General features: G+C 35.9%; 1 protein-coding gene and 1 pseudogene across 1 annotated transcript; one reads left to right on the top strand and one right to left on the bottom strand.

Annotated features, from left to right (window-relative positions):
- The first annotated feature begins 7,979 nt into the window (after window positions 1-7,979).
- Window positions 7,980-8,984, top strand: LOC140877627 (uncharacterized). Its single transcript, XM_073281162.1, has 3 exons — window positions 7,980-8,693; window positions 8,789-8,809; window positions 8,904-8,984. Exons 1-3 carry the CDS (start codon window positions 7,980-7,982, stop codon window positions 8,982-8,984), a joined length of 816 nt encoding a protein of 271 aa, XP_073137263.1.
- A 1,879-nt stretch (window positions 8,985-10,863) lies between these two features.
- On the bottom strand, window positions 10,864-15,253 carry LOC140877626 (cysteine-rich receptor-like protein kinase 7; annotated as a pseudogene).

Genomic DNA, 15,253 nt, shown 5'->3' with positions numbered 1-15,253 from the left:
GAAGAGATTGAAAAGAAAGAAGAAAAGAATCGATAAGACAAGGAGAAAGAAAGTTATTGGGCTTTTCATTGGGCCAAAGATTAGCGCTTCTTGTTAGCGCTTAATCTAGAGCAATCGCGCAATGCTATGTTTCTGAGAGAATTGAAATCGAGACTAAGGCGTGCCCGCGCCTTCACTTGGAGAGTTCGCCCCGATCGGAAATCTGAGTTTTAATTATTTCAGGCAATAAATTCATGGGCTTTTGAGTGGTCGTATAAAAGGAATTTTATCAGACAAAAAATGAAGAGCCGCCACAATCATAATTACAGAATATCAGAGTTGATCGTGTGATTTTTCTGGAGGATTTTCTGGAGCTTAATTGAAGAACGAAGACGGAGTTTGATCGACCGGACACGGCATCGACGACGGATTTGTTTCTTATCTTTTATTTAATTCTGAATATGTTTGGATTTTTGAACATGTTTTGTTTTATTCATAATTTTATTATGAACTAAATTTTTAGAGTCTAGAGGTCGGATGGAACCTGGTGTAGACGCTTTCATGAATTTTTGATTTTATTGAATTGAGTTTGTTTTAGATTAATTGTTTTTTCTAGAATTGATTGTCTTTTCAATTATCTGATCAATAATTGATTTGTTATATTTATTTGAAATCATTGCTCGGGATAGGGGATTTTGAATAGGACATTAGAAACTACATTGTTAATTATTTATACAGCTCGGGAGAGTGTATGATTTTAACAGAGCTTTTAAAAACAACATTGTTTTGTGATAGATCACTGCGATAAATTCTTAATAGGAATATTGGAATTGAATTGTAGTTGATAAACATTATTTGTTTCTCGGGAGAGGGAAATAATAAACTTAAGTGTTCTTGGCTATTAATTGACTGAAATTCATGAAGATTAATCATTTAGGATTGACTGTTGTTGAAACCAGGTGAAATCTATACCTCTAGACCAATTTTCTCTGATTGATTATATATGCAAGTTGTGTGCGTGCTATCAAAAACATCCTGATTATTTTTATTTATTGCAAATTTCTCAAATATTGATTTTCTAGATAAAGTTTAGACTATTTTAATTACAAGCACTAAATATTTTCATTTTACTCCCTGAGGGATCGATATCTGATTTAATCACTATATTAAAACTTGACACTCGTACGCTTGCGAGGAATTTTCACAACACATTCATATTATTTTGTGTGGTATTATGTGTTTTATTGCATTTGTGTGCATTTTATTCTTCGGGTTCTATTTGTAGGAAAAATGAAATTTAAAATAGTTTTAAAGAGAGGAGAAGAGAAGAGAAGAGAAAAGAAAAAGAATAAAAAATAAAAAAAAGCGCGTTTGCACAACAATGTTGTGCAAACGAATTTGTTTGCATTACATGTTTTGCAAATGCACAACAATGTAGTGCAAACAAGCATGAAGAGGCGCTTTGATCTTTAGCGCATGGAAGAAAGAGTTTAGCGCCTAAAGCAGCGCAATCGCGCAAGGGCTGTACTGTGATTAGTTTTTCGGGCAGAAACATGCTCGCTCGAGCAAGAGTTTGTGCTCGCTCGAGCGAGAAATACGGGAGCAGAAATCTTCGGAACAGAGAGTCTCTCGCTCGAGCGAGAGGTTGTTCTCGCTCGAATGAGACGTCGGGATCACGAAAAAATTAGAATTTTTAGAATTAAAATCTCTTATTTTTCGGGCTTTTTTTCTTGGGCTTTTTATAACATATAAATAGGATATAAAAGCCGCACAACGGGGGATTCATCAGGGATTTTTGGATGCACAACCAGAGCAAGGCGGCTGGAGAAGATAAGAGATTTTTGCACTTTCTCTTTTCTTTTTATTTTAATTTTTGTTTAATTCTAGTTTTAATTATTGAGTAGTTTATTTTCAACCAAGACGGCGTGATTGGGCCGAACAAATTCATATAGAAAACTTGGATGTTTGTTTGGTTGAGATTTTTCAGAGTTTATTTTATTTTATTGATTGTCAGATTTATATTTGTCTTGTGAATAGTCTGATCAACTTTTTGCTTGCATGTTAATTGATTCCAAGTCGACAGAGGAGGTTTCGATTTTGATAACTCTGATAATCAACATATTGTAAAACCGACTAGAAATAGAATTTGATTTCAGTGTGCGGTCTGGGTGTAAACTGAATTTTCACAAATATTTAATGCATTCAAATTTAATTAGAATTACGAAAGATTAGTTCATCAATATTTGAATAGGTTTGATTGTTCTAGAAATAGTCCTTTGAACAAGATAGGAGAATTCCCGTAATTTAAGATTAAATCTGAGTCCTGAATCGACTACTTGTTACATGATTTGTTCGGTACCTACGTGTGTCTTGGTTGTCTTTGTTTTAATTATTTTTATCTTTAGTTATTTTAATTCTTATTTTTAAGCAGTTTTTATTTTATTTTATTATTTTATTTAAATCAAATTGCTTTTTATTATTTTGTCTAGATTAAGTAAAATAATTAATTCTTGAAAATTGACAACAGTCCTTGTGGGATCGATACTTGGACTCTCAGTCCACTTTACTATTACTTGACCTGGTACGCTTGCCAGTAGATTTATATCACACCGATTTAGCCGGTCAAGTTTTTGGCGTCGTTGCCGGGGACTGTTTAGTTAATATTAGGATAGATTATTTTTTTGAGACTAGACAATTTTTTTTCCTGCATTTTTTTATTTCTTAATTTTTATTTTATTTTTTTCTTGCTTGTGAGGTACTTGGAGATGGACCATCGACAGGTATTCACAAGATTTGGCCAGCAATACTTGGAGCCTTTCTATGCTGCTTGGGGGAGATTCAATGATTTGGCGAACAGATTTCAATGCCATCAGTTTTCGACTTACACCCTCACTAAAAATTTTTATATTGGTTCTGATGAGATTACAAGAAGTTGGATAGATTCTGGAGCCTTGGCCACTGGCAGTCAATTGTTTAGAAGAGATGAAGACAGTGCGATTCACTTGTTAAATGATATGGCAGATTTCGACTACCGTTGGCATTGTTATCCTTCATTGCAAGGTTGGAGTCACAAATATCCTCCAGATATCAACTCTAAAAATTTTGCAAACCAACCATCGGAGATTCAAGAAGAGTGTGTAGGGTGTTCTGAAGAATATGTGGCTCAGTTGGAGAATCTTTTGTGGCAACAGACAGAGACAAATCAATTCTTAGAAAGCCGTATCAAGTCTTTGGTCTTTTGGATGAACAGATTGCGCTTCTTAGAGAACCAAATTTGGAAATCTGCCAAGAGAGTGAAGTAACTGAGCCAGCGCATGAAGAAATAATTTTTGAGGAATTTTCTTGTGAAGAAGAGCCAATAGTGGACTTGGAGGAGGAAGAAACATACAAGGCTACATATTTTACCTCGTCAATGGTCGTTCCATGTACACCGTTAGAAGATTCTTTCTTGTCATTGACGCCACCTCCAGCATATTCCATCCTCTATGAGCTTCATCCTTGATTCGGAGTCTCCTTCCAAAAGAAAAATTTCAGACCAAGTGTTGTTGGACCGACGAGCTTACAAAGTATATATCACGCCAAGCTTGAGGGCGAAGGAAATCAAGACCCATACGTAGAGTCGTATGATTCTTACTATGGGCGGCAACCGCTCTTTGATGGTGGCTTCTGCATAGTCGGGCTATAGACTATAATTTTAGCGCTGACTGGGAGGAAACCCAGTGTTCTCTTTTCATTTTTTATTTATTTATTTATTTATTTTTATTATTTTATTTTGTAATCCACTGCCTTACCCGTCGCCTTTATTTGTGCAGTATATTGCCCCGATAAGTGAAGTTTCAATGGAGTTTGCAGATGGAGGAAGAGAAAGAATCGAAAACCAGGGGAGTGTTATTTTTGTTTTCATTGTGTTTTTGTTTGTCCTGCATTTGTGTGTTTGTTGCATTATGTTCATTGTTATGAAGCATTGAGGGCAATGCTTTGGATAAGTATGGGGGGTAGACTAGTATATTGCATTGTTTGTTATGTTTATTTGCATTTAGTTTGTTTTTGTTGTTGTTTGCATTGTTATGAGTAGGATGAGTCATAATAGCCAATGATGATGAAGTTTATTTGAAAAAATAGATTTTTGAAAAAATTTTGCTCTTGACTTGACATGAGAAACTGTAGGTTGAACCGTGAATATTTTTAAGCACTAATGTTAGACCAGTGAATTGTAGCGAAAGATTTGATGAAGTTTCTGTCTGTTTGACCATTGCACGACAATAGGTGGTTTGTGGATCTTGATTGTGTTTTATGAATTTTGATGAGGCTCTAGTTTACACTTATGATCTTGGGTGCACCTAGAAAAAAAAATATTTATTTACAATTCCATCCGGGCCTTGAAAGGATTAAAATCCTATAAAAGATTAAATTTAAGGCTAAGTATGCGGGTTAAATGGGATTGATGCTCCATCCGGGCTATAGACGAGGGGATTAGAAAGAAAAAATAGAATGATTTTCGTATCCTAGCAAGTTATAGCTAAGTCAGCGGGTAATTATTGGGGCTAAAGCAATACTGGGTGCAAAATCCGGAGGTGTGTAATTCATTATCTCAAGGGAGGTGGGTTTAGTCTAGAGGTCGTTGGAAGAAATTTGCACTAGATTGTGATAGTTGCACTGATTTGTCATAGGTCCCTAAACAGATTTGAGACGAATTCGATCTAAGTTACATGAAACCGGAATGACATTTCACACACACACGTTCACGTTAAACCGAAAGTGTATTATGAAAAGTTGAGAGCATGTCTGTGTTTTTTTTGTTTTGTGATTGAACTTCTCGGAGGCTGTGCACATTTATGAATCATCCTTACTTATGTTGTTGTGTGCATATTGTTTTTGCATGTCTTGCTCGAGGGCGAGCAAGGTTTAAGTATGGGGGTGTTGATAAGTGCATTTTGTATGCATTAGTTCGTGACATTTTTATGTTTATTTTGTGTGTATTCATATTATTTTGTGTGGTATTATGTGTTTTATTGCATTTGTGTGCATTTCATTCTTCGGGTTCTATTTGTAGGAAAAATGAAATTTAAAATAGTTTTGAAGAGAGGAGAAGAGAAGAGAAGAGAAAAGAAAAAGAGAGGCGCTAAACTCCGGGTTCTATTTGTGCAAACGAATTTGTTTGCACTACATGTTGTGCAAACGCACAACAATGTAGTGCAAACAAGCATGAAGAGGCGCTAACGCGCAACAAGTTGATCTTTAGCGCATGGAAGAAAGAGTTTAGCGCCTAAAGCAGCGCAATCGCGCAAGGGCTGTACTGTGATTAGTTTTTTGGGCAGAAACATGCTCGCTCGAGCGAGAGTTTGTGCTCGCTCGAGCGAGAAATACGGGAGCAGAAATCTTCGGAACAGAGAGTCTCTCGCTCGAGCGAGAGGTTGTTTTCGCTCGAACGAGATGTCGGGATCACGAAAAAATTAGAATTTTCAAAATTAAAATCTCTTATTTTTCGGGCTTTTTTTCTTGGGCTTTTTAGAACATATAAATAGGATATAAAAGCCGCACACCGGGGGATTTATCAGGGATTTTTGGACGCACAACCAGAGCAAGGCGGCTGGAGAAGAGAAGAGATTTCTGCACTTTCTCTTTTCTTTTTCTTTTAATTTTTGTTTAATTCTAGTTTTAATTATTGAGTAGTTTATTTTCAACCAAGACGGCGTGATTGGGCCGAACAAATTCATGTAGAAAACTTGGATGTTTGTTTGGGATTTTTCAGAGTTTATTTTATTTTATTGATTTTCATATTTATATTTGTCTTGTGAATAGTCTGATCAACTGTTTGCTTGCATGTTAATTGATTCCAAGTCGACAGAGGAGGTTTCGATTTTGATCACTCTGATAATCAACATATTGTAAAACCGACTAGAAATAGATTTTGGTTTCAGTGTGCGGTTTGAGTGTAAACTGAATTTTCACAAATATTTAATGCATTCAAATTTGATTAGAATTACGAAAGATTAGTTCATCAATATTTGAATAGGTTTGATTGTTCTAGAAATATTCCTTTGAACAAGATAGGAGAATTCCCGTAATTTAAGATTAAATCTGAGCCCTGAATCGACTACTTGTTACATGATTTTTTCGGTACCTACGTGTGTCTTGGTTGTCTTTGTTTTAATTATTTTTATCTTCAGTTATTTTAATTCTTATTTTTAAGCAGTTTTTATTTTATTTTCTTATTTTATTTAAATCAAATTGCTTTTTGGATAGCATTGGAGATGATACATTCGTTAGTTTGAAACTAAATTATAATGGAAAAATGAAGGGCACAAGTACATTGAAAGAATATATTGGGGGAAGTGTTGAATATTATGACCGGGTGGATGCAAATAAAATGAAAATGCTTCATTTGTATGGATTTGCTGAGGAATTATGTTACAAAGACACAGAGGTTCCGGTGTTTTGGCATAAAACAGGTCCTAGTACGAGTAATGGTAGATATCTGGGGAATGATGCAGAGGTATCGACAATTAAAGATAACATCCCAACCAACCACCAAGTCGAGATATATATAGCATATGAATGTGATGATGAGATTGATAGCAATAGTGCAACAAGTTCAGAAAATGAAGAAAGTGGATCAGAATACGATGATGATTACGTCGAAGAAGATGAGTTTCATGATAGTGATTATGAGTTTGAGGAAGATGATAGGGCTTTTGACAGTAATGTCGATCATGATGTGGGAATGTTGAATGATGTGGTGATGGTAAATCCAGACATTCCTAATAATGTTTTAGTTGTGATGCAGAATGAAGAAGGCGATGATAATTGTGTTGACAGTGATGACTTAGATAGTAATTTGGATTCTGATGATGGTGATGGTAAATCCAAGAAATTTCCAATTTTCGACCCAATCAAGGATGCAAAGAATCCTGACTTGAAAGTTGGAATGATTTTTAGCTCAAGAGATGAGGCTAAATTTGCAATTGGAAGTCATTGTGTTAGACGGGGAAAGTCTGTGAAGTTTGTTAAAGTTGATAAGCAGAGGCTTAGGGGTCGGTGTACGGTTGAAGGTTGTGATTGGGTGATTCATGTGTCACCAATGGGTCGTGATAGTTGTTGGCAGATAAAGACTTTCAAATCGGAACACAAGGGATGTTTTTGGCATAGCAAGAATAAAAATGCTACTTGTAGTTGGCTGGGAAAAACTTTTGTGAAAAAGTTTAAGTCGAACTCAAAGTTGGGCGTCGTACAATTCCAAGACCAGGTTCTTAATAGCTTGAAATTAAGTATTTCGAGGAAGAAATCTTATATGGCTAAGAGGAAAGTCTTGAGTTGCTACAAGGAACTACCACGCAACAATTTAGTAAGATCAGAAATTATTGTCTTGAGTTGAAAAGTATCGATCCAAGTGCGTCGGTTATCTTAAAACTGACTGAGGATGATGATGGGCCAAGATTTCAGCGCATGTATATCTGTTTTTCAGCGTGCAAGGAAGGTTTTAAGAAAGCGTGTAAACCTCTGGTTGGTGTTGATGGATGCTTCCTGAAGACTGAAATTGGTGGACAGTTGTTAACAGCTGTTGGGCTAGATCCCAACAACAACATCTTCCCTATCAGTTATGCGATGGTTGAAAGAGAGACCAAAGATTCGTGGATGTGGTTTTTACAGTTACTAGATGCAGACATAGGCTTTGGAGATGGATTTGGTTGGACCTTCATATCTGACAAACAAAAGGGTCTAATTCCAGCATTTGAAAGTTTGTTTCCTGCTGCGGATAATCGTTTTTGTGTGAGACATTTACACACCAACATGAAAAATGATGGTTTCAAAGGTATGTCAATTAAAAATGCACTTTGGGCAGCTGCAAAATCAACAACAATACCAGAATTTCGACAGAGAATGGAGGAGATGAAACAGATTGATGAGAAGACATATGAGTGGTTGGATAAGAAACCAAAGGAACAATGGTCGAGGTCACATTTGCCAATACCCCCAAGTGTGATGTGCTATTGAATAACATGTGTGAGTGCTTCAACAGTTTCATTTTGGCTGCAAGAGACAAGCCGATAATTCCAATGTTTGAAAATATACGAAATTTGTTGATGGTCCGATTTCAACTTAACAGAGAGAAAGCTCAGAAATTGGACAACAAGATTTGTCCTAAAATTCGAAATGTGGTGGCAAAGATATATATGGATGCGGCACAAAATATCCCACAACAAGCCGATGATACACAATTTCAAGTCAATGGACCATCTGGTCAACACACTGTCGACTTCGGTACGAATTCTTGCAGCTGTAGAAAATGGGACTTGACAGGCATCCCTTGCCAACATGCGGTGTGTGCCATCTGGTGTAAGCATCAAGATCCAATGGATTATGTCAATCCATATTATGAAGTCGATAGATATAATAGATGTTATGAGCATGCTATTCTCCCCATCACTGGTCTTGATCTATGGCCAGAATGTGAATTGGTACCTCCGCTACCACCAGTGTATACAAAGAAAGTTGGCAGACCATGTAAACTGAGAAGAAGAGAAGGAGATGAAGTGCCTAGTGGAACACATCTGCGTGGAGCTAAAAGAATTACCAAGTGCAAAAATTGCGGAGGAGATGGGCATAACAAAAGGACATGCAAAGAAACAAGGGAGCGTGTGGATGAACATCCAACACAACAAAGTCAATCAACATTGATAGTATCTTCAAAGCCAATTGCAAGGAAACTTCAGGTAAGTAGCTACATGTCTATAAGTAATTAACATTATCTATCAACACATTGACATTATTAATATGAATTTCATTTCTGTTAAATCTATCAACACAGGTTCGAAGGCCATCTTCACAGGTCAATATGAATTTCATTTCTATTACGTAGCTATATGTCCATATTTTTTATTTGTCTACTCCTAAACCAGTGAATGTATGATCTATTTTTGCAGGTCATGCAGAACCCTGTGTTCGTGAAAGGGGGAAAAAACTTCACCACTGTTTCAAAACTAAGAGATCGAACTTGTTTCTAATCAAAAGAATCAAAGCCAGTCAGTTCCAGTCCGAGAAGATTCAAGGAACACTTCAGACCAGGTTGATATGAGGGCTACTCCAGCACCAAGAAGAAGTACAAGATCAAATTCAAATGCTTCGATAAAGAACTGACATATGAATCTCGGAATCTAGCACTATATTTTGCAACACAGCATATGACTTTAGTGTATCCAAGCTTTTGGTGATGTTTGCTTTTGGATATGTACATTTATTTTGGAGGAGATTGTGATGTTTGCTTTTGGATATGTACATTTTGGAGGAGATGGTGATGTGTAATTTTTGTTACATTAGACGGATACATTTGCTGTCAATTGATGGATACATTTGTTGTGCTAGGTAATATTTGTTGTTGTGATTTTGAGGTTTTATGATATTTAAGGGAAAACTCTATCATGAATTTTGGTTATTTTATAACTATGTTTGCTTTAAAAACATATAACTAATCATTAGAGATTAAACAAAATAGTAGTGTTCATTCATTCAACACATAACATAAAATTTCAAGTCTGTTACATTCTTCCATCATCAAATTTTGCATGCATCCAAATAAAAAAAAACTAAAGTCACTACACGATGGAACCCTATCAATTAATCACTGTTATGAGCAGAGTCCATTTTCTTCTTAACATCTTCATAAAGCTCAGCGATCTTAGCTGCATTACGACGGTATGCATCAGCCAAATCCAGTTGAATTTTTATCATCTTCCCTAGTTCTTCAATCCGACTCATTGTTTCACCAGAGCTTGAAGATGCAGTTGCATTTGGACCCGAAGTTGAGCTCGAACTACTAGAACGATTTTGGGCAGTAGGGGCAGAGAAAGCATGTTTTTTCTTTTGGTATGCATCATAAGCTCTCAATGCATTCTCTCTAATGGGAAATGATCTGTGCAATGAACCATTATATCCATTAACTTGCTCCCAACATTCTTCCCTAACTATTATAAATACCGGGGATATATCCTTCAAAAACCACATATGTTTTTCCCTACATTTCAATAAACAAACATTTCAAAACATAAATTATACTCAAATAATATAGATTGTCAACATTCGAATAGGAAGCTGAACATCGAATCAAAGCGCTAACCATTATCGTACAGAAAGCAAGCTACGACACTGTTGCAATAATGTAAACAATAGCGTCAGCATATACACATATACACGATACAATCCCATAAAAGCATCAGTATGTCTACCACTTGGAGTAAGAAATACAACTCGTACACATATCAGAAAACTTGCTGCAAAATATGAAACATTGCTTCTCAAAATACCCTGAATCTATTTTGAATCAACAAAAAGAGAAACAAAACATACCTAATGAAATCTCGGGATTCCATGAAATCTCACCACTAGATTGGGATCGGTAGCATAAAAAAGAAGTAACAAAGAATAAGAAACATAAAAAAACTTACATTTGCTACTCTCGAATTTGCTGGGTTCCTGTCGCTTCCCGTCGCCGACCAATGGCCGGTGGTCCGATGGGGTTTGGAGCAAAGGGAAAGGTGAATCTTAGGGATTAGGGTTTGTCAATTTCAGAGAATGGTGTGTTGAGGTCTTCGATTTGGGTGTATATTGGTGTTTCCCGACTCATGTGCCTTGCACGTGACTAATCCGTTATCTCTTAACAGCACAGTTGACGGCAGGGATGTATATTGGAAATCAAAGTTAGAATAAGGGACATGAATGGCACCGAAATGTTTTGAGGGACATAAATGGGAAAACAACGGAACTATAAGGATATTTTAAGGTTTTATCCCATGTATTGAGTATGGATGAGTATTACTTCCCAAATCAATTTTCGACCAGATATTCATTTTTTTGATCTCAGCCCTACTACTATGGTGAGAATACTTACTACGTTCCCACGATTCTATTGGTATTGCATGGCTTGAGTTTCATCAGCAACAAACAACTTTTCCATGCCAAAGTCTGATATTTTGGGATTCAGCTCACCATCTAAAAGTATGTTGCTGGCTTTAAGATCACGGTGAATTATTTTGAGCCGAGATTCTTCGTGTAAATAGAGAAGTCCCCTAGCTATTCTATTCCTCCTATGATCTTGTATCGCCTCTCAGAGTCCAAATTCAAAAGTTCTAGTGGATCTGTAATTATATGTAAAAATAAATAAAAAATCTAAGCCTGAGTGCTCAATAGTATTTAACTTATTAATTCTAGATGGAAATATTATCGAAACATTACCGTATATATATCGGTCGAGGTTGGCATTCTCAACAAACTCATAGACAAGAAGTCTCTCTCTGCCTTCAATGGAGAAACCCAAGAGTCTCACAAGATTCCGGTGTTGTAGTTTGGCCACTAGTAAGACTTCATTCTTGAATTCAATGTCACCTTGCCCCGAATCCATAGCCAATCTTTTTACAGCTATATCATGTCCATTCGAAAGTTTACCCTATTATCAAACACTAACATATTCAAAAACCCATCCACAGCTATATCACGTCCATTCGAAAGTTTACCCTATTATCAAACACTAACATATTCAAAAACCCATCCACACTATATCGATATATATATATATATATATATATATATATATATATATATATATTCCAACGATTGGTACAAGTTCTTTGTTGTTGCCTGATATTCTTCAAGGGTGTCTCGTATAAAAAGGAAGCGCGACCCTATAAATTCTATTACACTATATCGATATATGTCACCACGAATATTGGATGAATGTAGCAAACTACAAAAGATTTTTATGGAATCTGTGTTTGATTACCTTGTAAACAGCACCAAATCCACCTTGTCCTAGTCTATTATAGTATCTGAGAAACCATATATGACAGCTTTGATCTCACAAAAATCATATCGCAGAGCTTCAGCTAAATTAATGTCATGTGCAGCTTCAAATCAAGAAGGGAACGTTTTAGAGAAGTTTCTGCTAAAACCTGAATGACAAGTTGGGAAAAAAGATAGAAAAACTTACACTCAAGTTCTTCCTTGTTCTGTTATTTTGCTCTCTTTATCAACAGGACGCTAGCACATACAGCTAGTGTAACACACACAACGATTGAAACAACAACGGCGATGACTATTCAAGTTTTACTAGCATCTTTTTTTCCTGTAAGATGTAATCAAAAATGATAATTCAAGAAGCATGATTTTGAATTATGAAGGTCCAGTCTCTGTTCATGCTATCGTTACGAGCGCCTGTAATTCTCGTAGCCTGGTTTCATTGTAAAAGGGTACATCTTCATAACGAATATTGCAGCTAGGATGTAGCGCTCGACATCCTCTCCTCTTGTCACAAAATCTTTGGATGTTCGCCGCAGCCCTGGTCAAACAATTACTGCAATCATCCGGAGACAAATCTGGAGTACACTGAACCAGGGAAAACACTGTCCGAAAATTGGCATTAGTTTTATTCCTAGCCGCCACCTTGATCAAAGAACCACCATCTGCTGCTTGCCCACGAAGATTGTCCAGCAACGTTGTAAGATCCGCCATAAACTGGTCAGGACTCGAGACATTCGGTATACTCCACACGTACACCGGTAGATCACCAGCCGTCAGGATCCCCACCATGGACTCATTAGAGTAACGTAACATGCAGAATTCATTCCACAGAACGGCTTGTTTGCGATTGGGACACCAGTTTGCTATCAATGGTGGCATTTTCCATACAACTACGGCATGTATCGAGCTGAACGTCCCCTCTACAGAGCACTTCCGTATGCCGTGTCAGGGGCCTGCCCCATCGTGGCTTTGTTGAATCCATTGCCATGGATACTTTGTGGCAGAGAAGAGAGGACGGAATCGAGATTAGACTTGTATGTGTTGTTGCTCGTGTAGTTGCCGATGTCTGGCCACTAATAGAATTGGGCTGTGGCTGTGGCTGTGGCTGTGGCTGTGGCTGAGGCCAAAAGGTTTGTGAGAATCAAGAAAAAATGGAAGCCACCATGACTCTGAATTTAGCTAGCTTCATCACTCCTCCATACATTTTGTGTTGGTAGATTACTAGATTCTCCCTTTCCAACTTAAACTAGTTTGATTTTTTTTTTTTTTTGACATTCAATGAAGCTTGCGTGCCCGCACATGCATGTAAAATAAATTGGGAAATATGCTGTTATTATTGTTTGGACTAAGAAAAGTTGCGGACGAAACAATAATTTGTATTCTCGAATTAATTATATATATAAGAGGTTGTTGTTCTCGTTATTATTATTGACCAAATGAAAGAATTATTATCTTTTGAATTCATGAATAAGTCAACTTACACCAACAACTCAAGAGGACCCGTTGATGTTACAAATCATGCTATATTTTACTAAAAAAAACTCGTTTGCAAAAATTATTAAAAATTAAATGCACTAAACAACATGGATAAACAAAATATAATTAATTATTAATAAAACTTTTGATTCGTCTATTTTTCAATTAAAAAAATCATCAATACATATTTTACTCATTTATCGTGCTTGAAACACAATTTATTGCCCATTTTAATTGAAAAAATAGGTTAATCGAAAATTTTATCAATAATTAATTATATTTTGTTCATCCATGTTGTTTAGTACATTTAATTTTTAATAATTTGTGCAAATGGAATTTTTTTAACAAAGTGTAGTACGGTTTGTAGCACTAAGTGTAGAAGAGGATTTTGTCCCCGAACGAAGCTGAATGCAAAAAAAAAAAAAAAGAGTGATCTTGCAAAGTTATAACGGTGTTGGCAATTGGCGAGGAGATTATGATTCCGTTTGAATTTATATTTATAAAATGTTTTTATAAAAAAGTGTTTTTAAATTTTTTTTTATAAAAGGTATTAGAAGGTGTTTTAAAAATAAATATTTGTTTAGACAACTATTTTATAAAAATATTTTAATATCATAAAAGTAAAATTTTACGTCATTGTCTTTCATAGTTTCATATGTATTTTGGGATATTTTCATCAATACGACCATCCGTTGAAACGAGGATAAGTTGAAAATAAATTGTGGCTAAGTATTTTGAGGTTCACATTCTAGAATTGTGTAAATACTATGTCTTCAACAAAATATGAGATATGTAAAGATGTTTATCGTTGCGGTGTCCAAATCCTACATTAGTTAAAAAATAATTAATATTGATTTATAATAATATACTATAATGAACTTTTATAACAACTAGAATTAATACTTTTTGTAAATTGAATACAGATATGAAATCTTCGGTATTTAGGATTTATTTTTCATATTGATTCGGTTGTTCAGGGTCAAAATTTCATTCCTCTTCATTTGAGCTGTGCCTGTCCTCCGAAAGATAATGCTAATGAACCCATTTTTCGGTTTTATGCTTATGTAGAACAACATACATGCCACATGAGCAAAAGACAATTGTGATGGAAACTTTCAATTTTTTCCACTACAAAAAAATTTCAGCATTTGTCACGGTTTATATTAAACTGTGGCAAAATTTGCCACGGTTTAACAAACCCGTGGTAAATTTCAACGGTTAAACGGAACCGTGGCAATTTGTCACGATTGTTCTAACCGTTGCAATATTTTTGTCACGGTGAAATTTAAACCGTGACAATTTGCCAATGTTTTTATTTATTCGTGGCAAACTTTGCCACGTTTAACTTGAACCGTGGCAAATTACCGCGGTTTTTCTCACCGTCACCATTTGCCACCGTTAATTTAAAACCATGGCAAAAGTATTGCTACGGTTTTTTCTAAACCTTCATTCTACGTGTTCGAAATAATTAATTATTTAAATTATCATGGTTTAAAATAAACCGTGACAAATCTAATTAAATAATATACATTATACGTTTGCTACAGATTTTTAATCGTGACTATATTGCCACAATTATTAATAAACCGTGGCAATATTGTCACGGTTTATTAATAACCGTGACAAATCTAATTAAATAATATACATTATACGTTGTCACGGTTGAATTTAACCGTGACTATATTGTCACGGTTATAGTTAAACCGTGACAATATTAAACCGTGACAATAAATAATATATTCTCTCTCCCCGATCCCCTTTTCTTCTTCCTCTTCCCTTTTCTTCTTTCCCTTCTTCTGCGAAACCCTACCGCCGCCCTCCGTCGCCGCCTGTTTCTGTACATCTATCACTCTAAATAATATGATATTTCAGATCTACGTTTTTTAGGCTTCATTTTCTTGTAGTTTTTACATTTTTCGGCCGCAACACCATCGCCCACCATGGAGCCACCGTCTGCCGCCGTGGTCTTCACTCCGTGACCGCCGTCGCTTACCCGCAAACGCCGCAT

This window comes from Henckelia pumila, chromosome 2, assembly GCF_033568475.1.
Source record: "Henckelia pumila isolate YLH828 chromosome 2, ASM3356847v2, whole genome shotgun sequence".
Lineage (NCBI taxonomy): Eukaryota > Viridiplantae > Streptophyta > Magnoliopsida > Lamiales > Gesneriaceae > Henckelia > Henckelia pumila.
The sequence above is the reverse complement of the archived record's forward strand: the minus strand, read 5'-3'. Positions and strand labels throughout refer to the sequence as shown.